This window comes from Mirounga angustirostris, unplaced genomic scaffold (genome assembly GCF_029215605.1).
Source record: "Mirounga angustirostris isolate CCGP_5_RB_7025 unplaced genomic scaffold, mMirAng1.0.hap1 SCAF_14, whole genome shotgun sequence".
NCBI lineage: Eukaryota > Metazoa > Chordata > Mammalia > Carnivora > Phocidae > Mirounga > Mirounga angustirostris.
The window spans coordinates 35,930,074-35,950,877 of NW_026991722.1; the positions used below are offsets into that span (position 1 = coordinate 35,930,074).

At 44.3% G+C, this 20,804-nt stretch overlaps 1 protein-coding gene across 7 annotated transcripts in view; it reads right to left on the bottom strand.

Moving 5' to 3' along the window:
* FHOD3 (formin homology 2 domain containing 3) overlaps positions 1–20,804 on the bottom strand; it is a 456,888-nt gene that overhangs the window by 256,294 nt on the left and 179,790 nt on the right. For all 7 annotated transcript variants that reach the window (XM_045886817.3, XM_045886815.3, XM_054510321.2 and 4 more), the window contains 2 exons: positions 7,949–8,016; positions 943–1,048 (listed from right to left, as the gene is read on the bottom strand). In XM_045886817.3, coding sequence (XP_045742773.1) covers positions 943–1,048; positions 7,949–8,016 — 174 coding nt within the window. The remainder of the gene's footprint in view (positions 1–942; positions 1,049–7,948; positions 8,017–20,804) is intronic.

Sequence of the window (20,804 nt, forward strand, 5' to 3'; positions counted from 1 at the left end):
AAAAAAGAAAGTAAGGGAGGGAGGGAAGTTAGACCGATAGCTTTCAGAATTATTCTTTAAAGTGCAAGTTCTGGACCCACCCCAAACCTACCGAGTCAGAAACATGAGGACCCAGTGAGGAATGTGAGCTTCTGACAAGCGCTCCCAGTAACAACCCAAGTTGGAAAAAAAAATTTTTCCCCAGGAAATAAATTGGCCTCTTTGGCTTTGGGTGACTTCCTGCTGAAATGCAGGCCCACTTAGTGTGGCCTTTTCCTTACCAAATGAAAGAGATTGTCAAGAACTTAATGTGAAGTAGGGTTTTTTTCTTCTTAATAACCAGGAAGAGAGGTGAGGTAAAAACCAATCAGGTTAGCTCTGTCACTAATTAGTTACTAGGAAGTGATAAAATCTGATATAAGTGTCATCTTTTTTTTTTTTTTTTTAAGATTTTATTTATTTATTTGCGAGAGAGAATGAGAGACAGAGAGCACGAGAGGGAGGAGGGTCAGAGGGAGAAGCAGACTCCCCGCCGAGCAGGGAGCCCGACGTGGAACCTGATCCCGGGACCCCAGAACCATGACCTGAGCCGAAGGCAGTCGCCTAACCAACTGAGCCACCCAGGCGCCCCATAAGTGTCATCTTTTGCCATAGAGTGTCTTTATCACTTTATTCCATAAGCCAAGTCTTTTTGAAAGCTCTTGGTATGGACTCTGGACTCTGGGAAACAAACTGAGGGTTACAGAGGGAGGGGATGGGGAGATGGGGTAACCGGGTGATGGGTACTTGTGGTGGTGAGCACTGGGTGTTACACGCAACTAATGAATCATTGAACACTACATCAAAAACTAATCGAACATAATTAAAAAGTGTTAAAAAAAATAAAATAAAATAAAAGCTCTCAGTATCGAAGTTCCTGGAGACAATGCCAGGCCCCCTTGCAGCAGGGATGTCATAACTTACCCCTCAGAATGTAGTTCTGATAGTTCTGGTCCGCCTCGGCTCCCACCTTGATCAAACACGTCAGACCTTCAGCCACCACAAATTCGTGCACCAAATCCTTGTCATCCTGGCAGGAAAGGAGGGAGAAAAAAAGACTTCAAATACTGTCCCAGTCCCTCCTCCATCCATGCTGTTAAAACTACAGACGAGCCTTTGAAGTCAGACTGACCTCTAAAGATTGTTCTGCTCTATTCAAATTAGGCATCTACAATTGTTGCCAGAGGAATTTTACAACCAGTCTCCACAGTGCTGGTTGCCAGAGACCAATTATTGCCTTCTGGGCAATCTAATAAAGATAAAGCAAATGAATCCCCTGTCAGGAATATTTATAGTGTTCTGTTTTTCATTCTTCAAAAATCACCAAGCCCTGCTCCCCCACAGGTCCCTAGGGACTGGCCACATGAAGCTTGCTGGGTTTCAGCAACAGGAAATGTTCGATTGCAGCACAGACCATCAAGCAGAGGATTCAAAGCCACTCGTGTGTTCCAGAAGACAGTCCTTAAGGTCGGTGGTTACAAGGGTCTTGCAAAATGGTATCTAAGTGAGGAAACAGAGCACACAACCAGCCATGCGTCAGGGGCAGCCACGTGACCCCACAAAGGGGCCACTCCAGCAGGCCAGCAGACTCCGGTCCCAGAAGGCAGGATGTGGAAGGAATCTCAGGGACCATGTAATTTGGTGGTTCTCAAAGAGGGGTGTCCAGACTCGCAGGCGGCATGAGCATCGCCTGGGCACTTGTTAGAAATACAAATACCCCAACTGACTACCTAGAAAACTCTACGGTGAGGCTCAGCATTGTGCGCTTAACACATCCTCCAGGTGACCTGGAGGTGCTCAGATGATGCTCACCCCTGACTCCTTCACATTAGGATTATCTGGGGAGCTTTAAAAAGGAGTAGTAGGAAGCAGGACCCTACCCAGATGGATTAATCAGAATTATTAGGGGTGGGCCCTAGCTCTGTTATTAAATTCCCCAGGAAATCCTAAAGGGCAGCCAGTTCATGGACCATTGACATAAGCCTACCTTCTCTTTACAGATAAAGATGCAAAACTTTGGCTGAGATCACCTATGTCCAGCCAGCCCCATCATTTTCTGTAGTACCAAGTTCTACAGAGCTCTATGAGAGTGATTTTTCCACTACTATTCCAGGAAATTTCCTCAATTGGACAGTGCCTGGTCTCAAATGCAGCTAGCCTAAGACTAGAATATTCATACTCAATTATAACAACAGAGCAAAAATTTAGAAAAAAAAAACCCTCAGTGATGTAAATAGTAGAAAGCTTAATGGAATAATGAAGGGTTTTTATTATAGGAATGGTCAGCAACCATGGTTTCTCTCTAAAAAAGAAAAAAATAATTTAGACAAACGGGCATAATTCTCCTGTCCCTCTGTGAAATCAGCCCCTCATTTTGATTTTATGGCATTTTCCAATTATATGGATGGAGGACTTGAGCTAAATGTAGGTAGGCCAGGCGAAGGCTCCCTTTGAACCCAGAAAACACTCTCAACGTTCAGAGGGCACTGGGGGGAGAGGGGGAGTGATGCTTGTGCCCTGAAGGTAATGAAAGACAGCTGTGTTAACTCAGACTTTAAGATAATCATGGCTTTGGAAGCAAGAGAAAATGGGACAATATCATGAGTTTTTGGAAAATTACTTTACACCCGTATGTATAAAGGAAATAAAAATAATTCTCCCTCCATCCATATCCTTTTCCACCAGGATATGTGAAAAGTGAACATTTAGATGAGCTCATGTCTAGTCAGAACGTTTTTCCAAGCATGTAACAAATGTTTATTACTTTAACTAAAACTAGATTCACAGATGACTTCATGGTGAAAAAGTGAGAACAAGCTCTCAAGAAACCACTCAAGCTAATCACTAATATTAATACAGCAGAGAGTTGGCTGCCTGGCAAAGGTACTTGGAAAAATCATGGACAGGGGAGACAGTGTTTATAAAAATTCAGAACCCTAACTAAAATTTATGTACATATGTAGATAAGCACTTAAGTAATGGACATTTGTGGATAATAAATTGTGGAGAATGTCCTCCAGATTGGCAATGCCTGAGATTTTGAACACATATCCTGAAATACTTAGGCATTAATAAATGATTTTTAGAACTTTGGCTTCCCACTAGAATGAAATCAAAATGTTAACACCAACTGATAAGAAACGATCCCTGCATTTCAGAATTTTCTACACTAGCCATACTTTAACCTGTATTTTTTAAATGCCTATTAGTCAAGGAATATTCAACTCAATGCAAAAGACCAAGTGCTTTGTATTTTACACCCTTTATACTCTAAGTTCCAGAAAGAACCCCTGCATGTAGAAAACACAAGATGATGGAAATGCAGACTGTGGGTGTGGGAGAAGGCGATCTAAGCCCGAGACAGCTTGCAGCCTGTGTAATCCATTCACCACCCAATGATGCCTGCCCTGGTTTGAGCTGTTCTGTGCCCACGTGTGTGGTCTTCCAAACAGATTATACACTGCAGGTAGCAAGCACCTTCTTCCTTGCCTACGTAATGTCAGCAAAGGCGGCTCAAAAATATCTGATGAATAAACGATAGAAACAACATCCCTGAGAATTCAGAGTTAACACTACAGAACAAACTCGGTAAAGGAATGTGCAACAAAGACCCCAGACATGTTTGCTTTATTTTTAAATTTTTTCACCATGGAAAACTTTCACCATATACAAAAGAAGACAGAACAATTTAGTGAACCCCAGGTGCCAATCCATTCATACCAATCCTGTTTCTTCTATCACCCCATATTAATTAGTCTGTCTGCTGCCATATTAATTTGAAGCAAATCCCAGACATCACATCATTTAATCCATAAATACTCCAATATGCATCTCCAAAATACAGAAACTCTTTTTAAAACTATGTACTCTTAATAAAGTATTAGTTTTTTATTATATGTCCAGTCAGTGACCAAAATTCCAACTGTTTCATAAATATGGTTTTGTGTTGTGTGTTTGTGTTTTTGTTTTGTTTTTTACATTTTGTACCAGGATCCAAATAAGATCCACATGTGGATCTAAAAGTCTTTTAATTAACTTTTTTTTTTCCCCTTGAAATTTATATGTTAAAGAAACTAGGTCATTTGTCCTAAAAAGTAGCCCAGTAGTCTGGATTTTGTTGACGGCACCAGTGTGATGTAGATTAACATATGCCTCTGTCCATGATCATTTATAAATTGCTTACTGTAAACAGAGGCATGATGAGATCCAGGGTTGATTTTTTCGGCTTGAGCACATCAATGATAATGTGAATTCCCATGAGAAGCCACATACAATCTGGCTGTATCTCATTTCCACCATGTCAGCAGGTCTTTATGCTCAATGCCTAGATCCATTCACTTACGGTTGGAAAATTCTGATACTTTAATTCTATTACTCCTCCTTACTTATAAGCTAGAAGATTATTACAAACAATACTTCCCCTCAACTACTGTTTGATTACCCTAAAGTTCACATGGGAAATTTATTATTTTTAGTGTGATTGTAAAACTCCTAGAAGAAGACACCAGCCCTAGAAACATTTCTCTAGACATCTCCTAAGGCAAGGGAAACAAAAGTAAAATTAAACTACTGCAGCTACACCAAAATAAAAAGCTTTTGCACAGTGAAGGAAACCATCAACAAAGCAAAAAGGCAACCTACTAACTGGAGAAGATATTTGCAAATGATATATCCAATAAGGGGTTAATATCCAAAATATATAAAGAACTTATACAACTCAACACCAAAAAACAAATAATCCAATTCAGAGCAGAGGACCTAAATAGACATTTTTCCAAAGGAGACATCCAGATGGTCAACAGACACATGAAAAGATGCTCAACATCCCTCATCATCAGGGAAATACAAATTAAAACTACAATGAGTTAGCACCTTGCACCTGTCAGACTGGCTAAACCCAAAAACGTAAAAAATAACAAGGGCTAGTGAGGATGTGGGAAAAAAGGAACCCTCGTGCACTGTGAGTAGGAATGCGAATTGGTACAACCACTGTGAAAAAACAGTATAGAGGTTCCTCAAAAAATTAAAAATAGAATTACCATATGATCCAGTAATTCCACTACGGGGTATTTACCCAAAGAAAAGGAAAACACTAATTCAAAAAGATATATACACTTTTATATTTATTGAGGCATTATTTACAATAGCCAAGATATGGAAGCAACCCATGTGTCCATCCTTTGATGAATGAATAAAAAAGATGCAATGTGTACACACACACACACACACACTCACACCCATAAAAAAGAATGAGATCTTGCCATTTGCGGCAACATGGATGGACCTAGAGGAAAGTGAAATAAGTCAGAGAAAGACAAATACCATATAATTTCACTCATTCTGTCTCAAAATCTTTTTAACAATAAATAAATTCAGGAATACAGAGTTTTTAACTTAACCTCTTCTACCTTTAAGATATTTGATTTGATTTGATAGAGAGAGAGAGAGAGGAGAGAGAGCGCAAACGAGAAGAAGCAGGGGGATCAGCAGGGAGAGGGAGAAGCAGGCTCCCCTCTGAGCTGGGAGCCCAACAAGGGGCTCGATCCCAGGACCCTGGGATCATGACCTGATCTGAAGGCAGATGCTTAACCGACTGAGCCACCCAGGCGCCCTTCTTCTACCTGTCTTCTTTCTCCCACACGCCAAGAATCCTAATCCTTAAGAACTCTGAGAATGACAAAGAACACACACACCAGTCGCAGAACAGCAATACAACACCAGGATTATTATAAACAGCTGATTGCGTGGTTTCTTTTTGTTCTTAGAGTAGATTTACTCAAAATACACAAATCACAATGTTTTAAAGTCACTTGGAATCACTAACTCTTTTCTGTTCAGTTTGGTCACCAGCCAGACACTCAATGAGGTGAACACAGGTTTTGAAAGAAGTCAAAGCTGAACAGAAAGAGTAGGCTGAGGGACTCTGGGTTAGGGCGAGGAGTGGCAGGAGCATGGCCCTCTGGTGGCATCTGGGGATCCGAGTTAAAAAGAAGGATGTAATCGAGTGTAAACAAGTTTTATTTTGTTCAGCTAAGGAACAGGGAAACACAGATGGAAATTACTAACTTAGAAACAGAAAAGACTGAAGACATAGGCATCTTCTAGAAGACCACCCAATTCACCTAGTCCATTCACCCATTGCTTACGCAGCCTCAGACACGTGCCTAGGCCCCAAAGACCCAGCGATGAAATCCAGGGAGCTTGCATACAGCTAGACTCAGACGAACGCCCCGTAGTACCTTAAGTTCTATACTAGAGAGAAGCACAAAGAACTCCAGAGGTATCTGAAGGCACTGAGAGGAGTCACTTAGGGAGAGGGACCCTGGCAGGAGGGAACACCGGGAGACAAACTGAGAGACACAGAGAGTGGGTGAGGGGTGGCAACACATTCTGGCAGAGGAGCAACAGGTCCAGGAGCAAATTGCAGAAAAGAGTGTGGCTTGCTCCCAGAATGCAACCGTGAGTAGAATTTAGGATGCAGCCAAGGGCAAAGAAGCGGGCAGCAAAGTCCAGATCCACAGGGCTTCCATGTTATACTGAGAAATTCAGATGTAATCCAGAAGGCTACATGGAACCAGCAAGAGAACAATTTCCTCAAGCCCCTCTGGTAGAAGTTAAAGAATAGACAGATGGAGAGAACCAAGAGCAGGCAGTGCCCAAGGACAGCTGTTGCACTTTTTCCAGAACAAACAGCCTGAACAAAGGCAAACCCCAACCCCAAGGCATCTCTGAGATGTGCAGTGTGAGGGGGCGATGACACGGTAGGTTCACAACCATAACCATCCGGAGAGCCAAGAGGACTCGTGTCCAGAAGTGCTGACCCCGAGAAGAGACTCTGCGCAGGGAGAAGGTAAGGACATGCTTGAACAAGTTTAAGGACCAGTGGGATAAGAATATGCAGATGGGATGGACTGTTGGCCTGTCTTCTTGCCGGTCCCCTCCCGGGAAGACATCCACAAGGGGGACTGCCACTCTGACAGAGCTATCACTGACAAGGAAATTTTGTTAAGAATGTGGCTAAGACAGGAACTGAAGAGAAGTGGAACATACCCTAGGGTCCAAAATCATTAGAGAAGGAACAACGAACCTACAGAGACACCAGTTCTTGCCAAATGTCATCCTGACTCTGCCCAGACAGCAGCCTCTTCCTCCTCCCCTAGCTCTGTGTCTCTCTCTCCCCCCTCTACAGTCTCGCATGAGTGAGAGGCTTGGAAATGTCAGCACTCCTGTCCTAAGCACGTGACTTCCTCAGGGCAGGGAAAGAAGGCAGGCTTAGGAGAAAAGGATAAAACGGACCCTGAAAGAGGGACATAAACATATGCATAAGGAACATGTCCTTAGCAGCCTGGTTTATAAAACAGCCAACACTGCGGATAAACCAAACTGCCTGCCAAGAGAAGAATGAACAAGGCAACTTGCCCCATATTCATACATAAGACCACTCAGAGCTGCACCAGCCAGTCACGCCTACATCCAGCCCACTTTCCATAAATAAGCTGGAGTATGACACATGCAGCAGAACATACGTGAAGTTAGCAGAAAAGAACACAGCTACTGCTGGAGGTGCTTCACCATCGCCAGAGAAACCCGCATGCCCATGACCATCAGTAGATAGGGGACCTGGGGCCGGAAGAGGATGGTTGGAATGACGGGGAAAACAAGACCGCAATTATATCTGTAGTAGGTTTTTCTTTTTAAATGTCTGAGGTAAATATGGAAAAAGGTGATTTGATAAAGTTGTCGTTACTTCTTAATGTTTGAAATATTTGATATGGTAAAAATACTCTCAACTGAGATTTTGACCTGACATTTTAATCCAAGGAAACTTTTCTTTCTGTAATCAGTAAGAGCTGTAGAAACGTGTCTGTACCTAATTCCATAAGCAATGCAAAAACAGGACTGGAGAGCATGTTTTTCTTCTTTTTTTTACCTGAAATATCTGCTTCAGGGAGAAAAGCGCCCTTCTTAAATCTCGCCCACTGGAGTTGTACAGTTTTTCTGAAATAAAGAACATAACATATATAGAATTAATTAAACTGACTCAATGAATGGTAAAAACACAGGATGTGAACATGAACAGAATTTCCACTGGAGAGGTGAGTAGACTGAATCCATGGAAGATACAGCCCCCACGTCAGACAGTGCAGAGAACAGTCGGGGCCGCTACAGGTGGCCGGAAGAGGGGGTGAGAGTTGTGGAAGGACAAGGTCCCACGTGCACCCTCAGCCCCCACCCTCCCTCTCTCCGGACTTCGATTCCCAGCTGTTTGTAGACCATTGCACTTAATAACCAGCTATATCCAGAAAATGAACACAGCCAATATGGAAGGCATCCTCCCACGTCCCTCCTTCCTTGCCTCACAGCCCCTGAACCACCATGCTTTCTGCAGCTGGGCTCACCTTTGAGGCACCTCCTTTTCCCTGGGATCTAACGGTCACCTTGAGAGACCCAAGGGCAATACAGTGGCTTTAAGGACTGGATTCCCTGGGGATGGCCCTCTAAACAGCCTCAGCTCTGGGTCTATCTGGGCTCTCACTCATGTTCAAGGATGGGTCTGGCCCTGAGCATGGCAGATGGAGGAGCCCTGTGTCGGTCTTCTCTGGCTCAAGACTCAGGCCAACTCTTATAATCCCCAGTGTTCTGTTAGTCACATTCAACATGTACCAGTTAGGCCAGGCCTAGTGAATAATGAGGTGACCTTGACCTAAGACCCATCCTCCAGAGGTCATAATGCGGCAGGGAGACAAATGAATATGCCAAAAGTACTAGTTAGCCATTGGAGTAGAGCTACAAAGTGCTGAGGGCACACAGGAGGAAGGGAGAAGCCAGTTATTCCAGTGTATGTAGAATGCCTGGGAGCATGGACTCTGCTCAGCTTCACACAACTCAAGCTTGGCCCTGACCCAGGTGACTCAGGGGTCAGGTTAGGTTCCTAATCTCAGGTGCCAGACTGACCCAATAAAAGTCATCCAACATGTATTTCCTAAGCACCTGCCAGGAATTGTTTTTTGCAGTCAGTAGTGAAGAGTGGACTTAGTAAGTGCAAAGAATAAGCAGTCAGAAAGCCTACATTTCAAAGATGGTGTCACCACTTGCTATATGACCTTGAACAAAGTAGTTTACCTTTCTATGTCTTGGATCCCCTGTCTATAAAATAAGACCATGCAACAATAGATTTAGAGGAAGACAGTTTTTGTGTTAAATCAAACACCGATATGATGCAGGGTGATGCCAAATTATTTAAAATGTTAATAAAGCAGTCAAAAGCAGTATCATGCTGGAGGCCAGCCTCTCTGAGCTTCAATTCCAGCATATGGGGGGCAATGCACAGACCCACATTCTCTGCTTATGTCACAGACTTGAGCGGAAGGGCACGGAACACACAGGTCTGTAAGAATTGGCAGAAGTCTGGTCATGAGAAGAATATGCCCACTTGCACAGTAACTCTGGAAGGGAACAGGCTCCCACCTTCGATTTAAGAGGCTATAGGGGAGGTGGGGCTCAGCTTTTGCATGGTGGTAGCTTCCCCCAAAGGCCTCCCTACAGACATCTTGCCCTCTTCTCTTCCACTCTCCACACCAAGGCCAAAAGGGTTGTGTGAAACTGGACACCTGATGACATCACTGCTCCCGTTTAAACCCTTCAATGGCTACCCCTGGACTTAGAATGAAATCCAAAATCCTCTGCATGACCCATCAAGCCCTTGGTCATGCAGCTCTGGCCCCCTCCCTCCCTGTGTTGCAGACTCTCTGGTCTCCTTTAGGCAACTGAGCAGGTCAGGTTCCTCCGGACTCAAAACCTGTGAAAATACCCAGTAAGGGGCAGAGGCTAGGATGTGTTAGTTTGGGGGTCTAGGGGGTGTGTGACCCTAAGGTCTTCTTGCTATTTGACCACCATGGAATCTAGCACCTCTAAACAATATGCAGTCCATGATCACTTATTATGAAGAGTTTTGATTAAGACAGAATGCATCGCCTTCTTAAAAACAAGGATCTGACAAAACTCCAGAGAAACCAGCCATCCCTAAAATGAACATCTTGTTTATCACAGATCCTAAGAAATGAGGCCCAGATAACTCTCAAGCTGACCTCTAAAGTGTGTGCATGGCGTCAAAATACACAAGCAATAAATAAGTGGAGCAGACTGCATCATCTCAGGGTCTGGTCCCTGGGGTGACCATTTCTTCAGTTTCCACAGCTAACCTCTCAGACTTCTCAAATTCGGAGGATAGAAATTTTGACTGTTGCCAGAACCACTTCTAATAAATAAGAATAACTCTATCAGATGCAAGCACGGGGATATATAAGCCCCGAAGAAGAGGGGCAGATTTATCCTATCCAGGAAGAGCATGTGAAGAGAGTGTCAATTCCAAGTACCTCTTTATAAGGTAATAAGACTTGCAGTAGACTTCTCTTGCATACTAGATGACAAGCAGAAATAGGTCTTAAGTGAATTTACAGTATCACAGAGTTAGTTACGGATGATCTGTCCTAGCTTCTGATTCATGTGAATGAAAATTATGGTTGTGTTCAGATTGTTAAAGTTTTCATACTTGGTATTACATTCAAAATCAGTTTTTAAAAAAATTTAGCTAAGAATGACTTAATATTTTGTTGAGGATTTTTCACATCTATATTCATGAGGAATATTGATCTGTAGTTTTGTTTCCTTTTAATGGTATTAATGTTGCGGTAATACTCTTTCTCATGAGTTGGGAGTATTCCTTCCTCTGCTACTTTTAGAACAAGTCTGTGTAGACTTGGTATTACACATTCCTTAAATGTTTGGCAGAATTCTCCAGTGAAGCCACCTGGTGGGGAGGGAGAGGAGTTCTCTGTATTGGAAGGTTTTCAACTATGAATGCAATTTCTTCAATTACTATAGGGCTATTCTGATTATTTCTTCTTGAATGAGTTTTGATAATTTGCATCTTTTAAGCAATTTTTCCAATTCATCTAAGTTGTTAAGTGAGTGGGGATAAAGTTGTCTTACTATTCCCTATCACCCTTTTATTGAATATAGCAATCTCCCCTCTTATCCCTATTATTGGTATAATCTGTCTCTTTTCTCCACTTAACTTCATCTGGCCAGAAGTATATCTATTCTATTGATCTTTTCAAGAATCAGCTTTTGATTTCATTGTTCTTCCTATTTCTTTTCTATAATTTTCTTCCTTCTGCTTGCTTTTGGCCTAATTTGCTCTTTTTTCCTACTTTCTTACGGTGGAAATTTAATAACAATTGATCCGAAACCTGTCTTCTTTCCTAAGTAGTTAATGCTATAAATATCTCCCTAAGCGCTGCTTTGGCTGCATTCCACACAATTTGCTATCTTGTGTTTTCATTTTCACTTAATTTAAAATTGAGTGAATGTGGAATATTTCATTCAAATCAAAAGGGAATAAATCCTATGATTTAAGATTTTATTTATTTATTTGAAAGAGAGAGGCAGCAAGAGAGGGAACACAAGCAGGGGGAGTGGGAGAGGGAGAATCAGGCTTCCCGCGGAGCAGGGAGCCCGATGCGGGGCTCGATCCCAGGACTCTGGAATCATGACCTGAGCCAAAGGCAGATGCTTAACAACTGAGCCACCCAGGTGCCCCTCCTATGATTTTTTTTGACCTGTGGTTTATTTAGAAATATACAGTTTAACTTCCAATTATTTGGGAATTTTCTATGTATCTGTTACCAATTTCTAGTTTCATTTATGATGATAACATAATCTTAAAAGACATCAATTATTTTTAATTTATTAATGTTTATTTTATGGCCCACAATATGGTTTATCATGGTGAACATCTCACATACACTTGAAAATAATAATATGTATTCTGCTGTTATTAGGTAGACTGTTATAGAAATATCCACTAGGTCAAACTGAGTGGTAGTGTTGTTCAGGTCTTCTATATTTTCATGAGTTTCTGTAGATCACTGAGAGGAGTGTTGAAATTTCCAACCAGGACAGGGGACTTTATTTCTCCTTGCACCTGTATGAGTATTTGCTTTAGGTACACTTTGCCTTTCTCTTGTTCTGGATACTATCTAGGATTCCTATGGCTTCTAAGTGAATTGACCTTTTATCCCTATATAATGTCTTTCTTCATTCCTGGCAATATTCCTTGTTTAAAGTCTACATTTTTAATATTAATATGATCACTTTTGGTTAGTATTTGCACAGTATAATTTCTTATAGTTGTAACTTGTTTTTATTCAGTCTGACAGTCTCTATCTTTCAAATGATATGCATTCACCATATTTTTAACCCCCAGGACATCACAAATGATTCTTCAGTGACACTAAAACAAAAGATCTCAGGGAGGCCTGATGGTGCCACTCATCCTTTGATGAGAAACATCCTTGTACAAATACCAAAAATATCTTTGAGTGGTGTCAAAACACTCTCCCCCACCTTTTTATGCCAAGTCTCTTTTAATTAAAACAAAACTTATTTTTTATTATTTTTTTTTTTTGAGGGGGGCGCAGAGAGAGAGTGAGAGAGAATCCTACGCAGACTCCATGCCCAGGACAGAAGCCACTTGGGGCTCAATCTCAAGACCCTGAGATCATGACCCGAACCAAAACTAAGAGCCAGATGCTTAACTGACTGAGCCAGCCAGGCACCCCTATAATTTCTATTTGAAAAGTACTATTTCAATGGTCCTTAATTAAAAAAAAGTTTATAGTTATTCATTTAAATAATTATTCCAAACAAAGCTGAATAACGAAATTGTAATGTTCCCAAATTATTCTTTTAGGTAAGAGAATTATCACTACAAACTTCAGAGAAAAATTCACGTATTTTAATGTAGTTTTTGGTTTTTTAATATCAAAACTCAAAAGATCAGCTATCTTCTTTAAGAATATTACATATTTTGGCTTAAATGCCCTCTAAAAGGCAAAGTGTTTTAATTCTCTATGTTAAAAGCACTAGGTGAAGTCTAGATTAGGAGTCTTTCCAATCTGGTACCTGTTAAGTTGTAGCTAGTTTTTTTGTTTTTGTTTTTTTAACCCTTTGTAAGGGACGTGTGGGTACCTCAGTTGTTAAGCATCTGCCTTTGGCTCAGGTCATGATCCCAGGGTCCTGGGATTGAGCCCCGCATCGGGCTCCCCGCTCAGCGGGAAGCCTGCTTCTCCCTCTCCCACTCCCCCTGCTTGTGTTCCCTCTCTCACTGTCTGTCAAATAAATAGACAAAATCTTTAAAAACAAACAAACCCTTTGTAAAAGCAATCAGCAGTGAAGCTTCACTCTTATGGACGAAGATATCCTATTCCAAAGTATATAAACCTTCTTTTTCTACACAATCGACATTTTTAAGACTGTTACGCAGTGATCTCTGTAACATATGAAAGCAACACTGTGGTACCAAATAGTCTCTACACCCAACCTGACCTGTTCTGTTGATTCTTCACATACATTTTATGAGACACCACTGTTCACCTAGAGGACAAAAAGGATTAGGATCCAAGCACGTCTGTAAATGACATAGAGGCATACATTGGAGATATTCCAAGTTTGGTTCCAGACCAATGCAATAAAATAAGTATCACAATAATGCAAGTCAAATGAATTTTTTGGTTTCCCAGTGCATATAAAAGTTATGTTGACACTATAATCTAGTAAGTGTGCAATAGCATTATGTCTAAAAAAAAAACAGTGCAGGGGCGCCTGGGTGGCTCAGTCATTAAGCGTCTGCCTTCGGCTCAGATCATGATCCCAGGGTCCTGGGATCGAGCCCCGCTTCGGGCTCCCTGCTCCGCGGGAAGCCTGCTTCTCCCTCTCACACTCCCCTCGCTTGTGTTCCCTCTCCCGCTCTCTGTCAAATAAATAAATAAAATCTTTAAAAATAAAAAAATAAAAAATAAAAAAAACTGCACATACCTTAATTTAAAAATACCTTATTGAAAAAAAATGCCAACCATCTGAGCTTTCAGCAAGTAGTAATTTCTGATGGCAAATCACCATAATATAATAATGAAGAAGTTTGAAATATTGTGAGAATTATCAAAATATGACAAGGACACAAAGTGAGCAAATGCTATTGGAAAAAGAGCACCAATAGACTTGCTTGTTGCAGGGTTGCCATAAAATCTCAATTTGTAGAAAATGCAATATCTGTCAAGTGCAATAAAATGAGCTCTGCCGATATAATTTGTCATTGTGGGAGGCACAGTTCCTGCTGGTAGAGGAGGAGCCAGCAGACATTTCATCACGTCAGCTGTCATGCCCAAACCAGTGACTACTGAGAGACTTTGCTGTCGTTCATGAGCAGCCTCCACAGGCCAAAGGAGAGGCACTCCTTCCCACAGCCCAAGCCCCAGTTTCCTTGATACAGGGCTAACCATGCCATGAGAGGTATGGTCTGGAGCTTTCACTGCTGGGGACACTCAGGAGTTCAAGAAACAGAGTGTTCCATCTGTAGCACATCCAGGCCTCACCATACAGAAAGTCAGCCTCACCATGGCTGTGCAGGGCTCTCCTTCAGGTTAGACAAGACTATCAAGGCCCCCCCTAGGAACAGGGCTGGACTGGCAGCTTCCTGAGGGCATGCCGGACATGGCTCTTGGATGTATTTCCTATTGAACATCACTCCCTCCTCCTTTAGAAGCAGCCCTTCTATGCAGAGCTCAGGTGTGATTCTCAGTCCTGGGTTACATGAGCGCATGCAAGGCTTCCTTAGGAAAGGATGACAGCCCCATGGGGCTCCCTTGTTCCGCCCTCAGTATTTGCAGTCTTTGCTGTCTGTGAGGGTCTGCATGTGCATAGATCCAGGGGCACATTGGGCTTCAGCCTTGTGGGTGATGAAGCAGAGCATGGGGGTCCTCTGATTCTCCAAATACACCCAATACACTATGCAGACTGTTCTCATGGGTCCCGAGTCCCAAGGGAGGGAATTTCGTATGTCCCTATTGCCTAAAAATTAGGCAATGCAGAAGAAAGGAGGCATCAAATGTAGAGCAGGGAGAGAGAGGGGCCCAGAGGCCACACTCTGCCAGCAAGAGGGCAGCTCCAGAGCTTCTGCCATATGCCAAGAAACTCAGAGGCTCTCCCTTTTCCTTTGTCCACCTATGTTGTAAACACATGCCAAGGAGCACGCAGCCTCTACTGGGGGGATGGTGCAGAAGACGATGGATCCTGCCGCGCCAGACTCCATTTAAGAGTCCTAGGTCAGAGCACTGGGGAGGAAGATGCTACGTGACTAAGATGTGAAATGTGGGTTCCTTCCTGGCAAATATCAAAAACAACAACAACAAAACCCCACAGAATCTAAACTCAAACCTGAATCCTATGTGTAAAGGGCAGGGCTGGGCTCAGGTTGGAGTCCAGAAGATTTGCCATTCTCCCAAAGCCTGGAGATGGCCAGGTGGGAGGTACGAAAAGAGGAACCCACCGCCCACCAGCACAGCCCCAAGGGTAGGACAGTAGCTCTTGAGAGCTCAGGGGGCAGAAGGTCCCATGGAAGACGCAGTGCCAGTTCCAGCAGCTTGGGGTTGGGGGGAGAATGGGGGGCCGATTCTGCATCCATTCCTATTAAGGTCAAGCACAGCCTGTGGTTGGCCAATAGATGAAGATATTTATGTATGTATTCTCCCACCTCCTTCCAAACTGAATCTACCCAGGGTGAGGTCATATGTATGGCACTAGCCTTTGAGTAAAAGGTCATCAGGAGCTTACATTGGGTGGGGAAAGGAGGCCGGACCAGAACATCATTTGTTAAAGTCTTTATAATTGGCCCCATCTTTTCTCTCCACGGTTCTTGCCTTTTAAAATGAAACATGTTTCTTTAAGAGATACAGTTAAAGCATTACACTTTAAACCAGTTTACAATGACGAGCAGAGGGCAAATTGATTAAAGGCCATTAGGGACCACTCCTGTTCCATCACCGGGAAGGAAACCCGCATGGCCCGCCCACATGAACACTGAAAGGCACAGCCATGGATGTCCTGTGCTTTCTGCTCAGCTAGGAACACATCTGTGGGGAAAACAGACCTGAACATTAGAAGGAATCGGTGGGAACATGAGAACCTATTTACATTTAGTGAAAGAGCTTGGAGGGGAAGAACCCAGAGCATCTGTGAGTGTGCCAAGGAAGTGGGAGAGTGAAAGATGTATCTAGAGCATCATGCTTCAGAACCATAAAAATCACCGACTTTAAGGCTAATAATTTCAGCACACCCTTCTCTCACCAAGTGCCAAACACATTAACCAAGCGCTCTGTGCAAACACTTGGCCCAAGACCCAGAAGACCCCACTCTGCGCAGAGGAGGCAGTAACTTCCCTTTAACCCTTGAGCTGCCACAGACGACATCACACTGAGAGAGGAGATGTATTCACAGACAAAATGCCTGCACCTACATTTAAAAATCGTTGGCACCAGCTACAGAGAATGCAACCAGCATGATTTTTCGGATGGAGCAGAGAGACCTGAGCTCCTCCTTTGCCAGGCATTAGCTGCACGACGTTTGCTCTTCAGACCCACCCGTCCCGAGAGAGCTGGTGAAGAACAACTCTGAAATGGGACAGAAATTGCTGGTCAGGCTTAGCTTATGCTCCGCTCCCCAGCCAGGAAGTCTGCAGTCCCAAGTTCCTTTCAGCACTGAGTCGAAGGAATTCCGCTCTGGACATTCTTCCCAGGAATTCGAAGGAGCCACCACACACTGATGACCCGGAAGTACAACCCACTTCAACCTGCAACTGTTGCTTCGTTATGACATGTTGACATTTTAAAGAAAACCACCAAAGTGGCACAACAGAAAATTTTTCAGTGAAAAAACTGCTTGGTCAGATTTTAGAAATCCCTCTTTCCCAGCAACGTTTAAGTGCTTTAGAGTCATAGTTTCATGCCTAGGTTATATACAGCTCATCACAGATGTTAACATCAGAGGGTACAGGTCGTGACAGCATGAGGCTGGGGACACCGTGGAGTCCTCGCGTTCAGGGTCTCATACTGCCACGCTGTGAAGTTTCAACTCCGTGTCACTCTCAGGCTGTGACAGAGGGTGCTGGGGGGATTTCAAACAGGAAGGAATCTCATGACACAGGGTTCTATGAGGCTCACTGCCCATACGGCCCATCAGGGCAGAGGAACTGAGACGGGGATGGGTAGGAGCAGGAAACCAAGTAAGAAGCCTTTGGAGTCACCTGAGCAAGGGGTGATAGGTCATGACAGGAACAGAGTGGATGGTGAGGAGGGATGGATTGGGGAGTGATTGAGGAATAGAGCTGAATGTGGGGTGAAACGGGTGAAGGACCCCCAGACCTCCAGCTTGCCCGCTAGGTTTGTGGGAAAGCCATTCCCTGAGACATGGGACAGTATGAGGAGTCGCTACCGGTGAGCAGTGCCTCTGTCCGGACGTGGACCCCCTAGGACAGCTGAATAGCATCCTCAGGTCTCTGGGGTCAGAAGAGGCTCATGCTCCAGCCTGGAACGTGTGGTTTTCCTGCTTCCTCCACCTCGCCCTTCCCTGTGTGCCCATTGCCTCCTCCTGAAGACAGCCTCAGTCACCTCCCAAACCTCTGGACGTGGACCCCCTAGGACAGCTGAATAGCATCCTCAGGTCTCTGGGGTCAGAAGAGGCCACACGCTCCAGCCTGGAACATGGTTTTCCTGCTTCCTCCACGTCGCCCTTCCCTGTGTGCCCATCGCCTCCTCCTGAAGGTATTCACCTAGTATTCACCTATAGTCTAACACCTGTCATGCAGGGCCCCCTTCAAGCGGCAAACAGCCTCTAGGAGCTGTTGGCTAAGGAGGCTGCACCAGACTTCCAATCAGGCAAGGGCGGGCTTGGTTGCTTGTCGGCCATGGCCACCCATACGAGCCTGCCCAGCTCCACACACTTTCTGGCTCATCACCTTGGGAGTCCCGGCACCACCCTCCTCACGGTCTTACTGAGGAAGGCAGCCCAGGCAGAGCCAGCTACCTTCATTTCTGACTTCACTCAAAGGCAACTCTTTCTCCCTCTGGGTTTCAGAGAGCTGGTGAGCTTTGGGCCCCAGGGAAGCACACTTCTGTTTATTCCCATCTTCGCTCTCACAAAAGTGTCCCCTCTCAGAGGCAAAGAGGCCGGATCAGCTGCTGCAGGCCACGTCAGGAACTGGAATTCTGGGGAGAATTTCTTCCCACTGTCAAAGACTGGTAGAGACAGATGGGTCCACAGACACATCCAATCCTACCAGCTCCCCTGGAGAAGCTGAGCCCCTCCGCCCAATCCACAGAACCCATGCTGCACTTTGACAGTGTCCCTTTAAAAAGGCTGCTGACCACATCTTCTTTATCCGTCCATCTGCTGATGGACATCAAGGCATCTTTTCCATAGTTTGGCTATTGTGGACATTGCTGCTATAAACATTGGGGTGCAGGTGCCCCTTCTTTTTTTTGGTGCCCCTTCTTTTCACTACATCTGTATCTTGGAGGTAAATACCTACTAGTGCAATTACTGGGTCATAGGGTAGCTCTATTTTCAACTTCTTGAGGAACCTCCACACTGTTTTCCAGAGTGGCTGCACCAGCTTGCATTCCCACCAACAGTGTAAGAGGATTCCCCTTTCTCCACATATTACTCAGCCTTCAGAAAGGATGAATACCTACAATTTGCACCGACATGGATGGAACTGGAGGGGATTATGCTGAATGAAGTAAGTTAAGCAGAGAAAGACAATTATCATATGGTTTCACTCATATGTGGAACATAAGGAATAGCAGGATGGACCATAGGGGAAGGGAAGGAAAACTGAAGGGGGAGAAATCAGAGAGGAAGATGAACCATGAGAGAGTACGGACCCCAGGAAACAAACTGAAGGTTTCAGAGGGGTGGGGTGTGGGAGATGGGGTAACAGGGTGATGGGTCCTAAGGAGGGTACGTGTTGGGATGAGCACTGGGTGTTACAGTAACTGATGAATCATTGAACACCACATACAGTGGCTAACTGAACATAATAAAAATAAATAAAAAGGCTGCTGACCCAGGGTGATCAGATCATTATCATCTGAAAAGCAGCAAAAACACCCCGAGTCAAGCAGTGGTATGAAAAACAGGTGATGGGGACCTGTTCCTTCAGAGGTCTGTCGCTTCAGAACTCCTGGGTCTCTGTCCACACCTCTGCCTCTCCATGTCCTATAAATAGTTCGGCTCCCTGTCCTCTCTTGCTCCAGTTCCTTCTTTCTTTGTTCTCTTCCTCCCTCATTAGAAAACTGGAGAACCTCCAGATATTTTATTTATAGGCTTTTATCATTCCCTTTCTTTTAGAATTCAGTTAAAACTTTTAGATGTATGTTTTTTCAAAATTACATATATTTCTCTTTCTAGTTCTAATAACAACCAGGAAACTGCAGAGCTAAGTTGGTTTTACTTGAGCGGAGGGTGTTTCTCCCCAGAGCTGGCCACAGCATCACGGCTTCCCTGCCCTGCAGCGAACCCTGCTCACCCCCTCCTGGTGGGGCACAAAGGGAAGGGAGGTTGCCTCAACAAAGGAGCCCAGCTCTGCTCTTCTGGAAGCATCCAGAGTCCCAGGTGATATCCACAGGAGACCATCTTTCTCCATCCAGTGTCAAGCCCAAATCTACTTTCCTCTCCAGGGAGAAAACTTAGAAGGGAACCATCCTGGTCCGAGGGCCAGAAACCACATACGCACCCCACCAGCCCCTGAGCGCACACATAGAAAATACTCAGCCGTCTTACCCAGGCCTGACTCTAGCCAGCATGGTCCTAACCTTGGCCTCTGCAAAGTAGCCCTTGTTCCCCAGTCTCCGCTCACCAAACCTGCCACGCTTGGCCCCTGACCTCCTGTCCTGCCCACCCTCGGGGCTCTGGATGAACTTCACCTGCCCTCTCCTGCACTCCCAGTTGGCAAGGTCCTGGTCCTGCACTGTGCACTGCTATAGTTTGTCCACACCCTCCCATGCTATCCTGCCATAGCCTTGGATAATACCACCATCCAGACTCCTAAACTGATGTTTGCATTTCAGAAGAGATTCCTCTCTATGCCTCGGTTTTCTTAGGAGTGAAACAGTTTGAGAAGTACAAGTTCCCACATTTTGAAGAACACAATAACATTGGTAAAGCATCAGGCGCACTTTAGTGCTCAGTAAAAACCACTTTTCCTTCTCTCCAATCCCAAAGGCTTCAACGACGTTTCCAAAAAATACTCAAAACTCTCTGCAGTGAATAGGCGAGGCTTTCATGGGGCTGGTGAGGCGCCTCCTCCTGTCATCTGTCAGGTCCTTCTAACTGTGTGCTGAGAAAGTCGCCTGAGCTGACAGCCCTGGCTGGGCCTTGGGAGTGCCTCTCCAACCATGGCCACCACCCCGAAGAGACGGCCTCTTCCTTCCTGGGCTCAATGGCTCTTGACAGAGAAAATGTTCACCATCCCTGCCCTAAACATTTTGAGGAAAAGAAGTAAATGTCTAATCCCTAGAGAAAAGATAAGGATCATTAACTGGGGTCAAAAGGGAACAATCTGGTATCAATCATGTCACCAAGCAGAGTGGCAGAACTCCATAGTTCACCTGACCCACCCCATGGGGCCAGGCTCTTCCTTTAAGTCTTCTTCAAGATGGAAACAGCCATTAATCTATGGCAGGCATCCTAACACAAACAAAACTGCACCAAGATTAGGGTTTGTTTTTTGTTGTTGTTTTTACAACAACTGTTTTGATAAGAGTTTATTCTCTAACCAAGGGGTGAGGACTAGGAGGACCATAGCATTTTTACAGTTAAGTGCAGCAAACCTTAAACACTGGTTTTGTCTTATAACAAATTCACATCTGAACTGAAGGTCGCTACACGTC